Here is a 23,449-nt window from a genome sequence, read left to right as displayed (position 1 = left end):
CCTATCCCGGCTGTAAGCACCCTGCATCCCGGCTCTAACACCCCTATCCCGGCTGTAACTCCCCCACCATCGCGGCTCTAACACCCCTATCCCGGCTGTAAGCACCCTGCGTCCCGGCTCTAACACCCCTATCCTGGCTGTAAGCACCCTGCATCCCGGCTCTAACACCCCTATCCCGGCTGTAAGCACCCTGCGTCCCGGCTCTAACACCCCTATCCTGGCTGTAAGCACCCTGCGTCCCGGCTCTAACACCCCTATCCTGGCTGTAAGCACCCTGCGTCCCGGCTCTAACACCCCTATCCTGGCTCTAACCCTCCTGAGGAGGTGGGTCTTTCCCCACCAGCCTTGTTTGTGTATTTCTCGGGCCCTTTTTATAAGACGTTTTAAAGTGACTCTGAATCACAGCCTACAAACAACCCCACTTCCACACCAAAAGTAAAACATCTGGCAGGTCAAGAGTAGAAAGGCCCAAAAAAGGGCAGGAGGGCACACCTGGAGACGGTTCTAAGACCATCATCAGAAACACTGCAGAGAGGTGGGGTGGGCCTGAGGAAGCCTCACTTCTGCCTTGGGAGGCCCAACAGTGGGTGGGAGGCAGCAGCAACTCCAGCACAAGGTGGGGGCAGACCCAGCTGGGCCTTGGAGCCTGCCACCCTCTGATCACTGGAGTGGGGTCTTGCTTGTCCGTAGCAGGATGGGTGGGGGGAGACATTGGGAGGAGGGCTGCCAGAGGCCACGGAGGAGTTGCTGGGTGTGGTCAAGGAAGAGTGGGATAGGAAACTGAGTGAGGCTGCGGCGGATGGACAAACCCAGTCAAGGTCAACTGCCAATGGGGAGGAACATGCCGGACAACAGAGTGCTAGTGACAGCCGGCTCCCTGGGGAAAACAGCCTAGAGTTATGGAGCATTTGCTACCCAGAGTGTAAACACCCTCATATGGCAGACTGTGTTATCCACCTGGCATCAGTGAACAAGGAGTGGGGAAGACAGGCCTAGAACTGGCTCTCACAAGCTGCACAGGGCTGTGGGGGTGCTCCATCGAATTCTGGAGCTGCCTTTGCTTTGGAGGTCCTGGTCTGGAGCTGATGCGCTGGAGAACTCCTGCACAGTCACATCGTGGTTGAGGCTGGGAGTGGGTTTGGGGTCAGCTCTCACAGCCCCAGAAGGAATGGGCTTTGCATGCCCCAGCACCGCCTGTGGCCATCGCTGCCGCGGCTGCAAGTTCTGGCGCACTGCAGAGGCAGCTTTCCAGCTCAGATGCCTTTCCTCGGGACAGTGCGCTCCCAGCCATGCTCATTTGTGTGTTTCTCAGGGAGAGGAAAACACAGGCAGAGTTATTAGCAGGAGGTCAGCAGATCCAGGAGGCAGGGTGGTTACTTCCAGCCTTTTCACTTCGGTGTCACTTAGCAAGATTCCACATCTGCAGTTTGCTGTGGTCCATCTGAAAAATCGTAACCTCCTGCTAAAATCACAAGTTAGTGCCTGACATCCCTTCGAAAGAGACTTCAGCCTCAGAGATTCTGTTAGGATGTCAAGATCATTTTTAACAGTGAGTAAACAGGTTCACTGTGGAGTCCGCAGAACAATGACTACATGGGGCCATGTCAACTGCAGAGACAATGCAGGTCACCTCCTGCCCCCTTATGTGGCAGCTTGGGTTGCTCTCCTGCCTTGTGTGAGCTGCACGGAGTGGGGTCTGCAAAGGGCTCTCTGAGGCTGCCGCTCCGGGCACCTCTGTGAAGAAGGCCTTTCCAGAGCCCTGTGTGTAATGTATTTTTTCTTCCTGACCTTCCAAATTAAACATGTTTTAGGTTCTACAAGTTCCTGTCCCCTCAACCCTTGGGCATCAATGAGTATCTCCAAGCCCCCTTCGTCCGTAAGTATTTTGAGATTAATTAGTTTGCACATGAAATCAGGATATTTTGGACCCAGAAACCACTCAATAGGGGAAATTAAAACGATTACAAATGCTTTGATTTTATGGGCAAATAACAGAGTGAAGAAGAGGGGATTCCCCTAGTGATTTGATTTCATCTGTGATGTCTGAAGTTCTGGTTTGCTGGGAAGGAGATTTTCCCTTGCTCATTTTGCCTGGGCCAGAGGTTAAATGTTTTAAACCATGATCCAAAATAGAACTATGCTGATTTTTGTGGGTTTTGCTCAGAAGCTCTCAAGAGTTAGAGTTCTGTGGGGCACCACATGGGTACACCTTTCTTTACCACTAGGGCAGAACAAAACCTTTGCAATGAGCTGGAATGTGAGTTACATGCAGAACGTTCATTTCTGTCTCTGGCCCTTCTTCCTCTCTGTGGACATTTACACGCCATCCTGGTCTTCCAGGCAGTGTGGGGAAGACCATGAGCCATTCGAGGGAGCAAGGTGGGGCATTCCTGAGGAAGGAGACCGCTCCTCTTCAGAGCTGGCTGGAGGCAGATGCGAGCTCTCACCCTGCCCACATGCCCCTCTCTGGCACAGAGCTGTGCAGAAGCCCGGGTGGGGTTCTCTTAGCCTCTCTCCCTCTTGGCTTCACTGGAAGACCTGACCCACAGTCAACCTACTTCTAATCCTGGCAGCGAGTCAGCTCCTTTTATTTCCACTCGGAGTTCTGCCAGTCTGTTCTTAGCCATGGATACAAACTGCAGAGGCATTTCCTGTTCCAGGTGGTTTTGAGCAGAAAGCCAGCTAGCGTGGGCTGAAGGTAGGTGGGGTGAAATTCTTCAGGAATTGCTCCCGGCAAATGTGAGAGTAATTCAGAGTTATACTGACTTCCAAAGCACCCAGCCCCAAGTGGAAACAAGGCCTTTTTGAACTAACTTTAGAAACACACTGAGTGTGGACCACCTTCAGGCTTGCCCGTGTCCATCAGCCCGGCCCTGGAGTCCTGGGATGATGCCTTCTGCATGAGATAAGGCAGGAACTGAGTCCAACCTCCCACGGAGGCCCAGTGCTTCTGGAGAGCTGAGAAGTCATCCAAGACACTAAACCAATCTCCACGGGATGCAGGTTTGTCCAAAGTGCACACAATGTAGTGGTCACAACAGGCAGGGTTAATGTGTTCTCCAATGAGAAGTCTTCATCCGGCAGTCTCTGGCCATGACTGGACAGAGTAATTCTGAGAGGCTGCATCAACTGCAGAGAACTCAATGGCGGCGGAGAATGTGGGCGAGACACCAAGCCCCTCGGAGCTCCGGTCTGTACCTCTGTTAAGGAAGCAGAGCAATCCCTTGCAGCCCATTTGGGGGAATTAGGGATCAGGTCTCTAAGGTGCAGTCTAGCTCAGTGACTGGGAGCCACGCTAGCGGATGCTACTGCTCTTGTTTTGTACACGTGGCCCTCGGGCTTCAGGAGCTGAGGGCAGAATCACAAGAGCACGTTCTCCTGGATGGCATCTGCTAGTCAGCACCTGTTGTCCTGAAGTGAGTACGAGTGAAAGGTCCATTTGTACCACAGGAATCAGAAGTTGAGGAGCAATCCAGAGGATTCTAACATCCTCCTGTCATTCTTACACTGCCATGCAAAAACGGAGAACAAGAAGACCCTCCTCTTGCCAGACACTTAGGGCTTAGCCAGGCAGGGAAGGCAAGCTGGGAAATCTCAGAAGCCAGGTTCCGATGCCAGGGATGCACCTGCAGGAGCACCTGCTGCGGCTTGATGGAAGAGCCAGTAATTCGACCTCCAAATGGAACTACCTCTTGGAACACCTGGACTGCGAATTTTGAATCAGGATGAAAGGTGCTGCCAACCTCCCAGAGAGGGCCTCCCGTACATTTGAATGCATGGGTTGGGAAGGGTAAGGGTAACTTTTTGGCATGATACTAGGTGGTGGGGCTCCCAATGCAAATGATGGTAAAGTAGACCCAATGTCCTCTGATGGGCAGAAGGAGAGGAGTGGGTTGTGACTTTAGGAAAAACAGGCTGTCGCTTTGAAGCTGCCAAAGGCAGCAAGAAGCCTTGTTTTAGAAAGCGTTCAAGCATTGTTCTATTTGCAGAGTGACAGCTGGGACAGCTGGGGAGGAGCGTGCCAGGCGAGGCAGGGACACTGTCCGTGCAGAGGAGGTGGAAAACCACTGGGCTGATGAAAATGTACATGGATGTCAACTCCAGGGACGGCAAGGTCTTACCCTGGCAGCAGAAGCACAGCGGCCATCACAGCCTCGAGGAGGGAGGGTGTATGGCAGGTGACCAAACTGCGGAGGAGGTGGCAGAGCAGCTTGGGACACGGCAGTATCCACAGAGTGTGGTGCCAGTGATACCCCACATGGGTGCTTGGAAATGGGCACTCCTGCCTTCCCCAAGGCAGGTGTGCAAGGGGTGTCTTAGCATCGAAGCGTTCCCTAACTCTTGAAATAACAGGACTGTGGTCTTCACTGTAAACGTGCCTCTTAGAGATTGGTTTTGTGTCTGTCTCATTAGACTTCGAGTTTCTGAAGCAGAGACCATTTCAAAGAAAGACTTGGACTTTTGCATAGTCTGCAAAGGCTGGAATGTGGACGAAGATGTCATTTTTAAAAATCAGTGATAAAAATGGAAATAGAAGGGTTTCATAGGTAACTTCAATTTAGCCAAAATCATATTGGAAACGAGAGAAATCCTGTCTTACTTTTTCCTTCTTCAATCTCAATCAGCACTTTGCAACACAGGCTGAGAAATGATAACATGAAAATAGGTTGGAAGAGGGGCGCCCGAGAAGTTCAGCCATCTCAAGTTCAAGTTTAACCCAAGACAGGAACATGGGATTAAGGCCAGCAGAAGGGCAGGGGCCACAGCACGTTCCAAGCCAGGGGGCCCGGAGCAGAGGCAGCCTCTGGTCACCCTGCTGTCTCCAGTTCTGTGTCTAACTCAGAATTCCAACCACCCTGGGGCTCAAGTCCTGGGCTGACTTTGCTGGGGTTGACGGGGAGGCTGGGAGTTGGGCCAAGGATACTCTCGGAAGGTCTTCTCTAGCTAGGAAGTTCATCTGAATGGCTTTGCCCATAGTTAGGAAAACTAGTCCAGAATAGAACCCAAGTCTATGGAAAGATGCAGGTGTTTGTGACTGAAGTCAATGGAGCTGGCTGCTAGGAATTCGTGACACACAGACCTTAGTGAAACTAGCATCCTTCTGGGTTTCCATTAGACTAAGGACTGTTGCTCTTTTTCCAGCTAAGAAGTCATCCCCAGAACCACTGGCAGCCCAACGAGGCTTTCTGCAAGGTGGCCAGTGGGCCGCACTGCTCAGACGCAGCCTCTCGGAGCTTTCGGGGGTTACTTTGGGGGACTGACCCAGCCCAAGTTCCTAACCATTTCCTTCACTATTCTATGATCTTCCTTCCTGTCCGGAGCTGGTCTTCCATCATCTTCCTCCCTGTTGTTGCCCCTAATCCACCCTGGGGATGGCTGCATGTTAGTCAAATATGACTGCACTGTGCGGTCCCGAGTGCTAACGTCACTACAACACAGGCATGAAACCAGTCATAACCCAGGTGGAATGACGCTAAACCAATTTACCAGACCGATCATCAAAATCCATTCTCAACACATAAATGGTGAGTCAAGTCATTTTGGGTTTACCCAGAAAGCTGTGGGCAGGTTTATCCTCCACCACACGGATCCTCCGAGCTCCAGCGGGAATGACGGCAGCTTCGATATAACCTGTAGCAACAAACGACATAGAGGTGAACCACACCTCCACCCTGCACCACAGGCCACGAAGCAGACCTGGCCAAAATCTAGCTACCAAGCCCTCCCGGACCCCTGCAGTGGCTTCAGAAATGGAGGGCTGGCACAGCTCTGAGAAATCAAGAGAGCCAACTAAGGAGGAGGCTCTCCTGTAGCCAGAACCTTCTGGCAGCCCCATTTCCAGAGAGCATGATTTGCATGAGTTTCAGTGGCCCCCTCCCACAAATTCATATGTTGAAGTCCTAACCACCCCTTAACCAGAACATCAGCATGTGACCACTGCAGACATATTAGGATGAGGTCATCCTGGAAGATGTGGGCCTAATCCAGTATGACTGATGTCCTCATAAAAAGGGAAAGTGTGGCCGGGCGTGGTGGCTCACGTCTGTAATCCCAGCACTTTGGGAGGCTGAGGCGGGCAGATCATAAGGTCAGGAGATCAAGACCATCCTGGCCAACGTGGTGAAACCCCGTCTCTACTAAAAATACAAAAATTAGCTGGGTGTGGTGGTGGGTGCCTGTAGTCCCAGCTATTTGGGAGGCTGAGGCAGGAAAAGCGCTTGAACTCGGGAGTCGGAGGTTGCAGTGAGCCGAGATCCCACCACTCTGTACTCCAGCCTGGGTGACAGAGTAAGACTCAGTCTCAAAAAAGAAAAAAAATGGGGGCGGGGGGGGAAGTTCAGACAGAGACATGCACACAAGGAGAACGTCAGGAGAACATGAAGGCAGAGATTAAGTGATGCTTCGGCAGGCAGCCAAAGAACGCCCAAGACTCCCAGCAATCCACTGGAAGTCAGGCAAGAGGCATGGGCCAGAGCCTCACGCCCTCTGGGAGGAAGGGACTCTGCCGACAGAAGATCTCAGATTTCTCACCTCCAGAACAGAAAGACAGTACGTTTCCGCTGCTTCTGCCGTCCAGTCTGTGGCACTTTGTCAAGGAAACCACAGCAAATGAATACAGCCTGGTATTCCATGTGAATGCACCTCCCCGGAGCGGGAGTGAATAGTGGCCCCGCTCGCATTAATCTGCTGGAGGCTCTTTTGCTCTCTGTTGTATTTTGAACTTTCCCTGAATAATCATGGGATGACAGCAGAAACCAAGCAATCTACCCCATGACAAAACTATACAGTACTGCCTTAATGCACGGTGCCCCGTTTCCTGCTTCCACTGTCTTTGGTTATTTCTGTAGCTATCACACTTGGATAGTTCTGTCCATCTCCTTGAGTGTTTTTTAAGCAGAGTAGGGGGCCAGAACAGCAGGTGGGCAGTGAAGATTCAGGGAGGACATGACTGAAGCTCCCAGGGCAGAAGCTGGCGACTGGCTGGTGCCTGGTTAATGAGGCAACTGCCAATCAATAATTTTATATTTTGAATAGAAATGGGGTTTCGCCTTGTTGGGTAGGCTGGTCTCAAACTCCTGACCTCAGGGGATCCGCCCGCCTCGGCCTCCCCAAGTGCAGTGCTGGGGTTACAGGCGTGAGCCACTGCACCCGGACTGTGAGTTCCTATTTTATCAAGGCTACTACTGGTCACTTTTTGAAATTTATGGCACTAACACTGGGTCTCAATTTTCATCTTTCCCTTGGGAACACGTTGCCAGTATTTTTAAAGTGTCATTCATTTTCCTTGTCCCCTTGATCTTTTCCCTTTGCTGGATACTCGTATATCTCCCTGTGCTGGTGTATTCATTTCCAGTCGGAAAGTGAGCAGGTTCTAATCACACTGGCTGCTTGCAGTAGGAGTGGTAGGGAGACACGGGACAGTGCTGTGGGCTAACAGGGCTTCCCTCGGTTTACAGTGAAATTTGCCAGGACACAGGCTTATTTATTTCAGTGAGTTCACTGTCATTTTCCTTTAAAAAACAATTTACATATATATCTTGAGACAGAGGCTTGCAGAGTGCAGCGGCGTGATCTCAGCTCACTGCAACCTCCGCCTCCTGGGTTCAAGCACTTCTCCGGCCTCAGCCTCCTGAACAGCTGGGATTACAGGCATGCACTACCATGCTTGGCTAATTTTTTAATTGTTAGTAGAGACAGGTTTCACCACCTCAAACTCCTGACCTCGTGATCTGCCTGCCTTGGCCTCCCCAAGTGCTGGGACCACAGGCGTGAGCCACCGTGCCTGGCCAACAATTTATATTTTCTAATTTACACAACTACACGTGAGTATATATTCTCACTGTAGAATTTTAATGCTACACAAATAAAAACATAGCATAGTATTTTCATATTTACATTTTCCTCAATTCTATGTTAGGAGTAACTCAGTATTACACCACATTTATTTTTAAAAACATGTCTCAGAAATCATATATGTTATCATGTATAGCTCTGTTTCATTTTTTTTGCTTAAACTGCTATGAAGTCTGTATAACTGCTCTCCTATTAATGGACATTTGTTTCAAAACTCTCTATTAGAACAAATTCTATATCAGGTATGAATATGCACAGAAAACCCCTCTACAAAATACTAGCAAGCCAATCCAGCCACATATAAAAAGGGTTCTACACTATGTTCAAATATGATTTATGCCAGGACTCAAGTTTGGCTTAACATAAGGAAAAATCAGCCCATGGGCAGAGGCTCACCCCTGTAATCCCAGCACTTGGGAGGCCAGGATGGGCGGATCACTTGAGGCCAGGAGTTCAAGACCAGCCTGGCCAACATGGTAAAACCCTGTCTCTACCTTAAAAAAAAGAAAGAAAAAACAAAAATTAGCCAGGCACGGTGGTGCATCCCTGTAATCCCAGCTACTCAGGAGGTTGAGCCATGAGAATCACTTGAACTCAGGAGGGTGAAAGTTGGAGTGATCCAAAATCATGCAGCTTAGCTTCACTCCAGCCTGGGCAACAGAGTGAGACTCCCTCAAAAAATAAAAATAGAAAGATAGATCGATCGATCGATCAATCAGTATAATCCTCCATGTTAGTAAGGGGCAAAATTCACAAATCAAGGTGTGGGAAAGGCATTTGAAAATTCAACAGTCCTTCCTGATAAAAATACTCAACAACTAGGAATAGGAGGGAACATGCTCGACCTGGTAGAGCACGTCTACAGAACCCCACAGCCAACAGCACACTTCGCGGCGAAATGCTAAATGCTTGTCCCGTAAGAACAGAAACAAGAGGACGATGTCCTGCTACCCCCTCCAGCACTGTACTGAAGTTTTCTCCAGGGCAATGAGGCAAGGAAAAGAAAAGAGGCATGCAGACTGGAAGGAGGAAGTAAAGTGATCTCCATGTGCAGACGCGAAAACCTTATATACAGACACCCTAAGGAATCCATTAAAAATCGATCGGGTTCAGTAAGATTGCAGGATACAAGGTCAACATATAAAAGTCAACTGCATTTCTGTATATTAGGAATTAACAGCTGGAAAATGAAATTTAAAAAACAATTCAAGTAGCATCAAAAAGAATCAAACACTTAGGAATACATTTAAAAAAAGACCTGTAGGGTTTATATGCTGAAGACTACAACACACTGCTGAAAACTATTAACACATTTCTAAATAAATGGAAAGGTATTCCAAATTCCTGGATCAGACAAGATTATAAAAATGTGACAACTTCAAAAATAGGTCTACAGATTCAATGTAATCCCTATCAAAAATCCCAGCTTTTGTTTTTTTTTGCCAAAAATGACAAGCTGATCCTAAAATTCACATGAAAATGCAGCAGACCCAGAATAGTCAAAACAGTATTTCGAAAGAACTGAAGAACTCAGATTTTCAGATTTCAAAACTTTCTAGCTAGCTATAGCAATCAAGACATCAAGGTGATGGCATAAGGACAGTCGTTTCTAACAATGGAATATGGCTGAGAGTATAGAACACGATTTAAAAAAAAATAAAGGTGCCAAGAATATTCATGAGGGGAAAGAATAGCCTTTTCAACAAACAGTGTTAGGACAACTGTATATCCATATGCAAAAGAAGAAAGTTGTGCTCCTATCTCAGATCATACCAGAAACGGACTCAAAAATGGATCACAGATGTAAACATCAGAGCTAAAACCAGAAGGCTCTTGGAAGAAAACAGAGGGGTAAATCTCTGTGACCTTGAATCAGGCATTGGTTTCTCAGACATGACAGCAAAAGCACAAGTGACAAAAGAAAAAATAGGTGAACTAGATTACACAAAAATTGAAAACCCCTGTTTCAAAAGATACCATCCAAAGAGTGAAAAGCCAACTCACACACTGTGAGAAAATCTGGGCAAATCATTTATCTGACAAAGGAACTGCATCCTGAATATATAGTGAAAGCTTGTAACTCAGTAAGAAAATGACAATCCAATTTAAAAACGGGCAAAGGATATTAACAGCTGTTTCCCCAAAGAAGATACATGAATGACCAACAGGCAAATGAAAAGATGCTAACGATATACCAGTCATTACAGAAGTGCAAACCAAAACCACCAGGACATCCGACACCGCACCCACTAGGACAACGAAAGGCAGGAAGCTGGAGAGAACCTGGAGTAGCGGAAACCCCCACTCACCGCCAGCAGGAATGTTAAGTGGTGCGGCCACGTTGGAAAAGAGTTTGGCAGCTACTCAAAAAGTTAAACACAGAATAATCAAATCACTCACCAATTCCACTCCCAGGTATATACACAAGGGAAATGAAAACATGTCCACATGGCGACTCCAGCCCAAAACTTCTTAACAGCAGTATTCCTAATAGCCAAAAAGAGTGGAAACGATCCACACGCCCATCAACCAACCACTGTATGTATAAAATGTGACATATCCAAACAATGCAATAGTATTTGGCAATAAAAAGAAACATTGCTATTGGGGACAACATGGATGGCTCTTGAGAAAACTATGCTAAGGGAAAAAGCCTGTCAGGAAAGACCACTTAGGATACGATTCCATTTACATGAAATGCCCAAAAAAGGCACATCTGTAGACATGGATAGGAGGTGAGTGTCTGCCTAGGACTCAGGAGGGAGATGGGGAATGGCTGCTACTGACCATGGGTTTCTTTTGGGAATGACTGTGGTGACACGGCACCATTCTCTGGGGTGATCAGCCTGCTACCTGGTAGCAGGTTGATTACACCAGACCTCTTCCATCCTGGAAAGGGCAGAGGTTTGTCCTCACTGGAATAGACACTTATTCCAGAGATGGGTTTGTCTATTCTGTACGAAAAGCTTCTGCCAAGACTACCATCTGTGGACTCATCCACCGCCACGGTATTCCACACAGCACTGTTGTAAAGGCACTCACTTGACAGCTAAGGAAGTGTGGCGGTGGGCTCATGCTCATGGAATGCACCGGTCTTAATATGTTCCCCTCCACCTGAAGCAGCTGGGTTGATCTAACTGTGGAATGGCCTTTTGAAGCCACAATTACAATGCCAACCAGGTGACAATACTTTGCAGGGCTGGGGCAAAGTTCTCCAGCACGTTGTGTATGCTCTGAACCAGCATCTAATATATGGTACTGTTTCTCCCATAGCTGGGATTCACAGGTCCAGGAATTAAGGGGTGGAAGTGAAGTGATACCACTCACCACCACCTCTAGTGATCCACCAGCAAAATGTTTGCTTCCTGTTCCCACAACACTACATTCTGCTGGCCTAGAGGTCTTAGTTCCAGAGGGAGGGACGCTGCCACCAGGAGACACAACAATTCCATTAAACTGGAAGTTCGTATTGCCAGCTGGACACTCTGGGCTCCTCCTACCTTTACATCAACAGGCTAAGAAGGGGGTTGGAGTGTTGGCTGGGGTGTCTGACCTGGACTATCAAGATGAAGTCAGTCTACTCTCCACAACAGATGTCAGGAAGAGCATGCACGGAATACAGGAGATCAATGAGGGCGTCTCTTAGGCTCACCATGCCTTGTGACTAAGGTCAATGGGAAACTACAACAGCCCGATCCAGGCAGGACCACGATGGCCCAGACGCCTCAGGAATGAAGGTTTGGGTCACTCCGTTAGGAAAAACCACCACCTGCTAAAGGGCTTGTTGAAGGCAAAGGGAATACAGAATGGGAAGAAGAAGGTAGTCATCAATGCCAGCTACAACCCTATGACCAGCTGCAGAAATGGGGACTGCAATTGTTACGAGGTCTTCCTTTTGCTAAAAACATGTGTGCACGTATACACCTGTACTAAGAAAATATCTTTATTGAATTTCCTCTTCCTTTATCATGTGACGTAAGATTTACTGGCTTCATATCTGCATTTAAGAATTGCTGAGTATGTCACAGTATTTGGGGATTGGTGTGCCTCTGGCTGTACGACGGATAGTTGTATGATGTTAGGGGTAATTATGACATTATTATTGTCCTTACTTGAAGATTATGTATGATTTCGGGAGATGTGTGTGGGTTCAAGTTGACACTGGGTAGACTTGTGATGGTTCATACTGAGTGTCAACTTGATTGGATTGAAGGATGCAAAGTATTGATCCTGAGTGTGTCTGGGGGTGTTGCCAAAAGAGATGAACATTTGAGTGGGGGGCTGGGGAAGGCAGACCCACCCTGAATCTGGTGGGCACAAGGTAATCAGCTGCCAGCAACTATAAAGCAGGAAGGAAAACGTGAAAAGGAGAGATGGGTCTAACCTCCCAGGCTGCGTCTTTCTCCCATGCTGAATGCTCCTGCCTTCAAACATCAGACTCCAAGTTCTTCGGCTGTGGGACTCAGACTGGCTCTCCTTGCTCCTCAGCTTGCAGACAGCCTACTGCGGGGCCTTGTGATCACGAAAGCTAACACTCAGTAAACTCCCAACTCCCCTTCATCCTTCTCTCTCTCCTATCAGTTCTGTCCCTCTAGAGGACCCTAAAACATGGCTGCATAACCTTGTGCATGTGCTAAAACTCACTGAATTGCACACTCTAAATGGGTGAATTTTATGGCATGTGAATGGTATCTTCATACAGATGCTTAGAAAAGAAACAGTACTTCCATGAATGGCTCTGTACATGTCTTCTTGTGCTTGAGTGTAATGTCCCACCAGGTCAGTTACGGTGAGAATCAGAGTCAAACACAAGCATCGCTACGTTTCCCTTCCCTTAAACACCATTCAAGCCAACCAGCACTATATGAGAGCAAATGTTCATTCAAAGATTTCTAAATACTTGACATGATCAATCCTCTTAATATGTGCGAATCCATTTGGTGAAAATACGTCGTCGTAAGTTTAATCTGCATTTCCCTGATAACCAATGAGGCTCAGTGTCCTGTACACTGACTGGCCATGTGTTTTTCCTTTTCAGTTAATGGCCTTGTTCTTACGCTTTGCCTATTTTTCTACCATCTTTGATTTAGTAAAGATGCAGTTTAAAACTATAATTTGATATTTTTTGGACTCAAACTCTTTAGTTACATGTTGCAAACATTGTCTATGATTTGTTTCTTTGTTTGTAGTGCCTTTTATTGGATGGTTTTGAAGTTTTTTTTGAGACAGGGTCTCAGTCTATTGCCCAGGATGCAGTACAGTGGTGTGATCTCAGGTAACTGCAACCTCCACTCCCCACCCTGGCTCTAGTGATCCTCCCACCTCAGCCTCCTGAGTAGCTGGGACTACAGGCGCATACCACCATGTCTGGCTAATTTTTAAATTTTTTTGTAGAGACAGGTTTTGCAATGTTGCTCATGCTGGTCTGAGCACTGTATTTTTAATTTCTGAGATCTCTGTTTTCTGACTGCTCATTCTCATGGCATTCTCTTCTTGTTTTGTGGCTACAATACCATCTTAAATCTCTCTACAAATACATATTAGAGCGTCTGAACTTCTATTATTTGAGTTACCTCGTTGTTCCCTTTTTTTTTTTTAAGTTTATCTTAGTTTTTCTAATTTGTGTTGCAGACTCTCTTTTAAGAACCAGGCTGCAGCCGGGCTGTTTCCCGTGGTGATGTGCAGGCTTTGTTAACTCTCGGGATTGGCTTTCTGCTGGGTGCAGGACGGTATTGCTGTGCTGGCAACCAAGATACCAGAACAAACAGGCATTTCCTAGAGGAGCTGTGCTGTGATAAAACTCCTTGAGCTGCTGTGTTATGGTGTTGGCCACAGATATTTCCGAGTCTTTCCCTGGAAATACGGGAGTGATACATTTCACCTCCCACTTAAATGCATGTGACCACATGACTTTGAACAGTGAAATGTGAGTGAAAATGAGGCATGTCCCTTCCCCCCAGGAGCTTGAAGCGCATCAGGGCCTGGTTTGCCATACTCCCTTTCCCTGCAAGGTGACCGTGGCAGCACGTGAACAGATAACGTCTCTGCCAGCGTGAGTCCAGGAGTGGCCTCACTATCCAGAGCCTCCGGCCCACCCACAGTGGGCAAGCAGGGGGATTTGGAGGCAGACTTTCGTGTTAAGCCACCGGCATCTCGGGGGCACTTTTGCGTTAGTTTTGTTTGCCTGTTTATTGCAGCAAAAACCAAGTATATTCATTCCGTTCCATCCGTAGATGAAAGTCCACCTGAGACATCCTTGCTCTCCCTAAACCTTTCAAGAAGCTCCTTTTCATTCATGTTCAGGTGATCTTGGGAAGATGAGAAAATAAGCACACGTTTAATCAACCAGAAAGAACATCTTCTCAGCCAGGAAGTTGAGCAGTGTCCTTCAGGCTGGACAGCAAATGCCTTGGCACTGTTGCTTAGACCTAGTCTCAGACAGTTACACTTCAGTGTCCTGCACGATGTTTCCAGAGGCTTTCCGAATGTCACCCAGTCTAGCCTGAGGGCAGCGGTGCCTCACTGCTATGTCCCGATCCCCAGGCAGCTGTGTGGTCATCCACTGGGACCCTTTCCAACCACATCTGACTTGGGATTGGTGAGGCTGGCTTGCCACAGCAGCCGGCACGTGGTCCCTGCCTCTCCAGTGGCTCTAGGGAGAGGGCAAGGTTTTCTGATTAAAAGTCATCTTTGCTATAGGAATGCTTCTCTACTGAAAACGTCTGGCCCCAAGAAAACCAGCTTTTAGGATTATGTCACAAAACATTCTACCGCAAATCTCTCTTAGAGAAATCCACTCCCTCTGGGGAGTTTCAACCATGATTGGCTTCCAGGCACGTAAGGCAGTAAAATGTCAAAAACTGACACCAAAGTTGTTCAGGGTCAAAGTGATTAGAAGCTTTTTCAGAGGAGTTTCCATCCAAACTATGAAACATGCCTGGAAACAAGATCTGCTTGTGGGGATGGGCTGTTCTCGAAAGAAGCTGCTGTTGTATGGGATTTCCTATTCTGCAACTAACAAACCTTGGCACTGGCATCGCCAGTCTGCAGAATCCGAGACAGCTGCTCAGGCCCTGATCAGTTCCTTTCCCTCATTCCACATCATGGCACCTTTGCAGCTGATGCATGGAATCCACATCTATTTTTTTTTTTTTTTTGAGATGGAGTTTTGCTGTTGTTGCCCAGGCTGGAGTGCAACGCAATGATCTCGGCTCACCACAACCTCTACCTCCCGGGTTCAAGCAATTCTCCTGCCTCAGCCTCCTGAGTAGCTCGGACTACAGGCACGTGCCACCATGGGCCAGCTAATTATTGTATTTTTACCAGAGATGGAGTTTCACCATGTTGACCATGATGGTCTCGATCTCTTGACCTTGTGATCCGCCTGCCTTGGCCTCCCAAAGTGCTGGGATTACAGGCGATCCACATCTGTTTTTAAGCTTAACTCTGGCACAAGATTCAACAGTGAAAAGACATCTGTTTTCTTTTTTCTCATGTGCCCCTGGTGGAGGTGCTGATGAAAAGCAGTTCAGGGTAGACTCGCCACTCAAGTGAGCCCACCTTTAGGTGTCCGCTCAGCCCAGGGCAGTCCTTATGCACGTGCTCTGCTAACCGTTCTAGGACAAGTTTCTCTGTTTATAATAAAAAGGGAACCAATGGAAATGACAGACCCTGAAATGAAAGGCAGGCCCTCTGTCCACAAACCAGGGAAACTGCCTCGAACTCACAGTCCACCAACCTGGCTCTGACCCAGAGATCAAAGCCCACCTGAGGCATGTATGGAGAGCCACCAGGAAGGGAAAGAGTCCCATCACCAAGTCCCAAAGCACCTTGGTGTCCCTCAGGCCAGACCCCCCATGATGTGCACCCCAGACACTGCCACACTGATGGAGCATGAAGAATAATGAAAAGGTAGGATTTACTATCAGAATTTACATGATACAGTCACACATTTTTGGTAAGGTAGGAAGGCTTTATCTTTGGAGTGATTTTCCATTCTAGCTTTAGCCGTCAAGCAGGAGAAATCCAGTTAGAGAACAGGATTTGGTTTCAGGAGGAAGCTGTGGAACCCTCTGCCACGGTTCCAGGAGAGCATGCCATTTGTGCCCTAAGGACCTGCAGTAGGAGGGAACTGCAAAGGGACGCTGACGTTTATCCTGTCTCAAATCTTCCAGTTACTATGAGCAACTGCCCTGTGAAATCACTTCTGTCCGAATTTGTCAAGTAGACTTGCTGTTCGATGATTAGGGACTCCCGTTTTTCCTCACATTTTCAGTAGCATTAAACATTTTTAGAAGAAAAACATTGGACTGACTGAGAGGGGTCACGATGGTCTAGAAGTAAAATGCTGACTATGTGTATTTGGACTCTTTCCTCCAAAATCGGAGTTTTTTTTTTTTTTTTTTTTTTGGTAAATAGATCATAAAATATTTGGAGAGGCATTTGTGTAAGATTATTTTTTCTCTTCTTACAAAAGTTGTTCACAAGAATATTACTATCTTATGTTTCTCCCTAAAGGTTGTTCCTGGGTCTAACTGAAAAGAACTCATTGCTTGGGAAGCCCATGAGGCTAGACTGTGCCTTAGTTACTCCCTCAGAATAGGAGGTCAGTGTAGACAAATGCGGCCCAGAGGACTGTACCAACTGCCCCTCTGCCTGTAGGGAAACCAGTCCCGAAATATGAAAACTTTTCTACGGAGGCAGGTGCCAGCTAAGCCTAAATTCTCTGGCATGCCTTGGCATTTTCTGCTAGAGCACCAGTATGCTTGAGGGGAAAGAAAACTTACGCTCAGCATGCCAGGGTATGTTTCCACCTGGCCTCTGGACCCCATGACTGCCTTCTGTAGCTTTAAAATTGGTTTCAGCCTATACAGTTTTGCTTTTCAGCAGTCGGTCCTCAACATCAGCTCACGTAAGCCTTTCCTGGCCTTTGGGCTTATCCAGGGCTTCACACACAACTTATTCCCATTGAGTCTATTCAGAAAACACTCAGATGCATGAGCCAGGCGAGAGCCACACCAAGCATGTCACTGCTGGGATGACACGTAGCACCCAACATTTTACATGAGCAACACTTGGGGACAGCCTCTGCCATCACACATGTGGACACCTTCGCACAAACCTCATTCTTAACTGAGGAAAAGAAATATGCTGTGATTAGCTTTTGTGCACATTTTACGATTCTTCATCACAGTGTAAAGAAGCCTCATTTTGTACCATCAGCCCCTAATAGTCCATTTCTCCCCACAAGATTCCACACCCCACGCCCAGACGGAGCAAGGAAATGTGGCATGCGGCAGGGGGTCTAGAGGTAATTACTGAATCAATAGGTGACACACGGATCTATCCACATTCAACAGGGATCTTCACCCCACCCCTTCTTTGAAAGATTATTTGAACAAAGAGCAAAGGGAGCCAAAGCCCACAGCATCCTTGGCTGGTTCTCGGTGGGGAATTCAGTCCAGGTGTTTCTGGCTGTCCATGGGCCGGTCACCTGGAGAATGACCAGCTGCCTTTTCAGTGCCAAGGAGCAGGGCGGAATAAACATGATGATGCTAAAATGGCGGCTCAACGAAATGAAAGCATCATACCAAGGACTCTCCAATTGCTAGGTTCAGATAACTCAACGGTCTTAAGCCAGCCCAAGGCATGAGCACTGTGAAGCCCATCCATCAGAAAAGCAATGTGATACTCATGTTGATTCCTTCCATAGATAAGGAACTGAGGACCTCATTTGTCCAAAGTTTGGAAGCCAAGGATGGAGGCTGATAAATGTCCTACACTCAGGACACCACTTCCCCTGGTGTCACACTAGGACCCTCTCATGATGGAGAGGGAGATTTGGCTCTGCAGGGATGGACACTTGCCACATGTGGGTCTGCCCTGGATTCTTGGCTCAGAAACGTGGTGAAAGGACCCAGAGGAGCTCAGGCAGGGGTCAGGACTTCATGTAATTGGGCAAAAATCCTGCAGCCCCTTCCATTTTATCTTCCTGGTGTGGAGTCCTTGATATGCACCCTTAAGGGCGATAAGGCACTCCTCCTTCCCTCATTCTTTGGAGGCAGGCAGAGATAAAGTTACCTTCCTATCTAAACTGATAGAATTGGTAAATCCAGTCACGAGCCATGCTTGGGGTCACTGAGATGCCCCTGAGCTGGGGGCTATGATTTCCATGCTGGATCTCGCAAGGATGTTTCCCCTTCAGCCTGAGGTGTCCCCTGACTCAGGTGTCCCCCGACTACTCCACTATCAGCTGATTTCTATGTGTCCTGTAGAGCTGGGGGCCACCCTCATCTTCCGCAGGCTGAGGTCTGGTGCCCCACTAGAACCTGGGGTCACACAACACGCCTGCTGTGCTGCCTCCACCTCATGCTCACATAGACTCAAGCTGTCTGTTTGCCCAGGGGTCCCCTCCCTCGACTGTATCTGAGGTGGGGACAGTAAATGATTCCTGAATACCTAGGAATTAAAATGTAGTCATGCTGCGTAAATAATGACTGGGTCAATGGTCCTGCGTAAATAATGACTGGGTCAATGGTCCTGCGTAAATAATGACTGGGTCAATGGTCCTGCGTAAATAATGACTGGGTCAATGGTCCTGCGTAAATAATGACTGGGTCAATGGTCCTGCGTAAATAATGACTGGGTCAATGGTCCTGCGTAAATAAGGACTGGGTCAATGGTCCTGCGTAAATAAGGACTGGGTCAATGGTCCTGCGTAAATAAGGACTGGGTCAATGGTCCTGCGTAAATAAGGACTGGGTCAATGGTCCTGCGTAAATAAGGACTGGGTCAATGGTCCTGCGTAAATAAGGACTGGGTCAATGGTCCTGCGTAAATAAGGACTGGGTCAATGGTCCTGCGTAAATAAGGACTGGGTCAATGGTCCTGCGTAAATAAGGACTGGGTCAATGGTCCTGCGTAAATAAGGACTGGGTCAATGGTCCTGCGTAAATAAGGACTGGGTCAATGGTCCTGCGTAAATAAGGACTGGGTCAATGGTCCTGCGTAAATAAGGACTGGGTCAATGGTCCTGCGTAAATAAGGACTGGGTCAATGGTCCTGCGTAAATAATGACTGGGTCAATGGTCCTGCGTAAATAATGACTGGGTCAATGGTCCTGCGTAAATAAGGACTGGGTCAATGGTCCTGCGTAAATAATGACTGGGTCAATGGTCCTGCGTAAATAATGACTGGGTCAATGGTCCTGCGTAAATAAGGACTGGGTCAATGGTCCTGCGTAAATAAGGACTGGGTCAATGGTCCTGCGTAAATAAGGACTGGGTCAATGGTCCTGCGTAAATAAGGACTGGGTCAATGGTCCTGCGTAAATAAGGACTGGGTCAATGGTCCTGCGTAAATAAGGACTGGGTCAATGGTCCTGCGTAAATAAGGACTGGGTCAATGGTCCTGCGTAAATAATGACTGGGTAAATGGTCCTGCGTAAATAATGACTGGGTCAACGCACCACTCCGTCTAGGTGCATTCCAGTATGTCACACCATGACCACAGGTTTGTGTTGAATGAAAGTAGATCAGCAGCCAGTGACTCATTCACGTGCAAACCAGTACTGCATGCAGATGTTCAATTCAGAGAATCCATACTGATACGGGCTTGCACTCAGACTCCAGCTGTGAGAATTTGAAAACAAATCGCTGTGTGCCTTAACATGGATGTGTCACACCTGGCAGCCACTCGGAATGGCAGTCCAGGTTGGTGAGTGGAGGTGTGCTTACCCTTCTCCGAAGGCTTGCTAAGGCTTCTGTGCCCTGGCAGCTGGAAGGACACATGCTAGGCTGCAAGCCAGGGTGGGGACAGCTACCCAAGGAGGCTTTCAGTGTGGTCTGTCCTTCCATGGGGGACTCACTGTCATGGCCAAACGGTTACTGACCTCACATTCCAGGCATGGATGGGGCCCAGGCCAGGGTGGATGGAAAAGAGAAAGGGGAGGGCAGGAGAGGAGGACGTTACTGTGGACAGATGAATGGATCTGCCTAGGTCAAAATCCTGAGAGCAATCAGTAGCTTTAGGCAAAGGTCACAAAACACACAGCATGTGTTGACGTCCCGTGGCCACAGCAGCCCCCGTGGGCCGACACTCACCTGTTGTCCCCTGGGTGTGGCTGAAGTCGCCCTTCACCACGTGGCAGGTCTTGCCGTCTCCGCTGCAGACCCCGCATCGGTCCTCTTTGGCCGCAGACCCAATGATGCCATCACAGCCGATCTTCTAAAGAACCAGAGAGGCCTCCTTATTCTGTGGTTAAGACTCAGAGGGGTTTTAAAGAGGCTGCCCCACGAGGCTAACCTTTCCACGGGGCCCAGCAGGCACGGGGCCTGGGGCCCTGATCCATTCAAAGACCCAAGAAAATATTTTAATTCAGGAGAGAAAAAAGAAATGCACAGAATCCAACCTGGATATTTGTCTTTGTACCCACTTAATTGTCAAGTGTATTTTTTGGTGTTTGTTCTGGAGGAGGGAGACCCATGAAGGCACAAGCGTCCGTGGAAGTCACACTGAGGCCTGACGCCCTGACTGCTTGGGGGCAGAGACCGTGGGGAGCGAGTGAAGCTGGGACCCTCACACCAGCTGGTGCAGCCACAGTTTTACATTATGTGGGTTCCCCTCCGGGCTGCGGGGGTGACCTGCAACTTGGCTGAAACAACCAGCAGTCTCAGAATACACAGCAGAAACCAGACTCTTCTACCAAAGTAGGGATGCCCACAGCTCACTCAGGCAGGGCTGGGCACGGGCCCCTCTTTTCTCAGGTAGGGAGACTGAGTCTACGAAGAGTCCCATTGCTCAAACCTTTTTAACAAGGCAAGTCTGAGAGCAGAGGAGAGGCTGCCTCTACCCCAGGAGGGCCTGAAAAGCACAGCCCATTTCATAAAAGGTAGAAAAAGGTTTTGGACTCTTTTTTTTTTTTTAATGTGAGAATTTTGTATTCTGCAAAATAACCTAAGTTTATACCATGGTAAACACTGGGTATTTACTTACTAGCTAGATTGCTTAAATGTCCCTCCACATTTTCCCCCAGTAAGGCTAATGCTTCCAGAACAAGGACTGGGTTTTTCCTACTGCCCTGCACCCCAAATTACATATTGGTGCTTCAGACTCCAAAGGAATCTACAGCCAGAAATCAAGATCTAAAACAATCCAAGTGGAGGTGATTTAGCCTTTTCCCATGATGCCTAGACAAGGAGCAGCAGCACCACGCTTCCCCCTCACAGGCAGGGCTTGGAGTCGGCACAGCACCTGGGGTGCCAGGCTGCCTGCATGCGGATCCCTGGAGGCAAGTGCCTGGCCCCACAGCTCCCCAAAGACATCAGCGTCCTCTGCTCCGTTACGGCAGCAGTTCTTCAACTTACGTGTGCATCAGACTCACAGGGAGGGCAGTTAAAACACAAATGGCCGTGTCCCAGCCCTAGAGCTTCTGACCCAGCAGGTCTGGGTGCACCTGAGAATGAGTCTTTCTAATCAGCTCCCAGGAGAGGCTGAGGCTGCTGGCCCGGGGCCGTGTGATGAGACCCGCTGCACCATGGCATGCTACTCAAAGGGACAGGTGAATGCGCTTTATATTCAGTAGTCCTCAAGTCTCATCCTTAAAGCTATTTTTTTTTAATAAGACTTAATGGGAAATTAACAGTGTTCTGCCCAAAGTGATGGCGTAACTGAACAGATTCCAGGGAAGACTTTAAGATGTTCTAACAGCTTAGCAAGCTGAGTCTAAAAATGACCACTGTGAAATCTGAAAAAGGGCAGAACATGAATAAAAGATCAAACTTGCTCCAAGTTAGTATACAAAGAGGAAAAGGGTAAACTCAGAGGCTTTAGTGGCCAGAGGACAGCAGGGAGCAAACGGAGAACAGTGCGCTTAGTCGCAGCTGGGGAGACGCAGGTAACATCAAGACACAGATGGTAACTGGCGACCCACCACAACACTTTGCCAGGACAGACCACTCACAGTGACCTGGAGCGAAGCCGGCTGTGACGAGGCACCACGAGGCTGGAGCCCAATGCAGGGTCGCCTGGATTCTGGATGTGGACTGCTCGAAAGCTGCTACCAAGTTGCTCAGTATAAGCCGGGCGGGGCAGCTTATGCCTGTAAACCCAGCACTTTGGGAGGCTGAGGTGGGTGGGTCGCAAGGTCAGGAGTTTGAGACCGGCCTGGCCAACAGGGTGAAACCTGGTCTCTACTACAAATGCAAAAATTAGCTAGGTGTGGTGACACACACCTGTAGTCCCAGCTACTCCCGAGGCTGAGGCAGGACTGCTTGAACCCAGGAGGCAGAGGATACAGTGAGCCGAGATCGTGCCATTTCACTCCAGCTCAGGAGACAGAGCAAGAGTCTGCCTCAAATTAAAAAAAAAAAAAAAATTACAGTGGCAAAGAATAAAGAGTAGCCAAGATCAGCAAATGCCCAGACCAAATCTGTGAGACCATGTGTCTGCTGCTTTGTTTCACTTCAGAGCTCCAGTGCGTGGTCTCCTGCCTCCAGCAGGGCCGCAGGACCACTGCCCACAGAGATGGTCTCTCCCCCGGCCTCCTTCCTGGCACCTGTTCCAGCTCCACCTGGGCTTTCCCATGTCAGGTGCTGCCTGCTCCAGGCCCTCCCTACACTGGCTTCCTGTCATTTTCAAACCACACCCCTGCTTGGTAGGAGTGAACCTCTGGCTTCGCGTCTGGCTCCTTGTCCTGCACCTCAGTTAAGGTTTCCTGATTCAACAGCTTCTGGATGCCCTGTTTGGTCCAGTTTCCCCAGCCCCAAAGAAGATGGCTTTTCAGGTCAGGTGCAAGCAGGAAGCTTACAGGGAGGCTCTTTCAGTTAATTTTGGAGACCATACAGAGGCCAGGACGGGTCCACGTGTTCCGCCCACACCCCTTGGTGTTATTTTAGAGGCTGTCTGCATCTGGAGGCAGGAAAGGCACGAATGTCCGTGTCTGAACAGCAGTGAGTCTAAGAGCTGATGAGTGACAGCCACAAAATCTGTCAACGGGGGTGTTTTCTTCTATTGTTTCAGTCAGCGCAAGCAACCTATAATCTTGGCAGGAAGTAGGATGGTTTTCCATTTTTCAAATGGAAGCTGCCACAGGACACAAGTGAAGTCATCACTTCTGAATGTCAGGGGAGCTTGGAAGAGTGTATTTAAAAGGCTCCGTGTTCCAAGAGAACAAGATGACTGAGCCCAAGGCAACTCTGTCTGTTGTACATGCACTCGTTCATCCACAGCAGTTACTGGTCTGCTACGTGCCTAACCTGGGAACAAAGACATGCCAGACAGAGGGAGGCACCAACGTGCAAACAAGCAGACGCTCCAGAGCGCGTGCCCGCAGGTGCCCCAGAGGCAAAGCATGGCTCCTGTCTGATTTGCCTCCCACACCCTGGATGCCCCCTCCTTCCCCTTGCTTCTTTGACTGCCTGAAAATGTGTAGCTCCCTGGGGCCTCCCTGCTTTTTTATTTTCTTGGTAATTAGCCTTCTCCTTGGATTGCGGCCACAACTCTCATGCAGAGAGCTCTTAAGCCCACTTCTCCCCAGTAAGCATCCGCTGAGCAAGCTCTCCTGACTTTCAATATGACTTCTCCTCCAAAGCTGCCT

General features: G+C 48.6%; 1 protein-coding gene across 3 annotated transcripts in view; it reads right to left on the bottom strand.

The window, feature by feature from the left end:
* The window catches only part of ADAMTS17 (ADAM metallopeptidase with thrombospondin type 1 motif 17), a 334,842-nt gene that overhangs the window by 76,290 nt on the left and 235,103 nt on the right, over positions 1–23,449 (bottom strand). For 2 of the 3 annotated variants that reach the window (XM_035303700.3, XM_078375968.1), the window contains 2 exons: positions 19,956–20,079; positions 5,551–5,631 (listed from right to left, as the gene is read on the bottom strand). In XM_035303700.3, coding sequence (XP_035159591.1) covers positions 5,551–5,631; positions 19,956–20,079 — 205 coding nt within the window. The remainder of the gene's footprint in view (positions 1–5,550; positions 5,632–19,955; positions 20,080–23,449) is intronic. The other variant, XM_078375967.1, reaches the window with a different exon arrangement.

This window comes from Callithrix jacchus, chromosome 6, assembly GCF_049354715.1.
Source record: "Callithrix jacchus isolate 240 chromosome 6, calJac240_pri, whole genome shotgun sequence".
Lineage (NCBI taxonomy): Eukaryota > Metazoa > Chordata > Mammalia > Primates > Cebidae > Callithrix > Callithrix jacchus.
The sequence above is the reverse complement of the archived record's forward strand: the minus strand, read 5'-3'. Positions and strand labels throughout refer to the sequence as shown.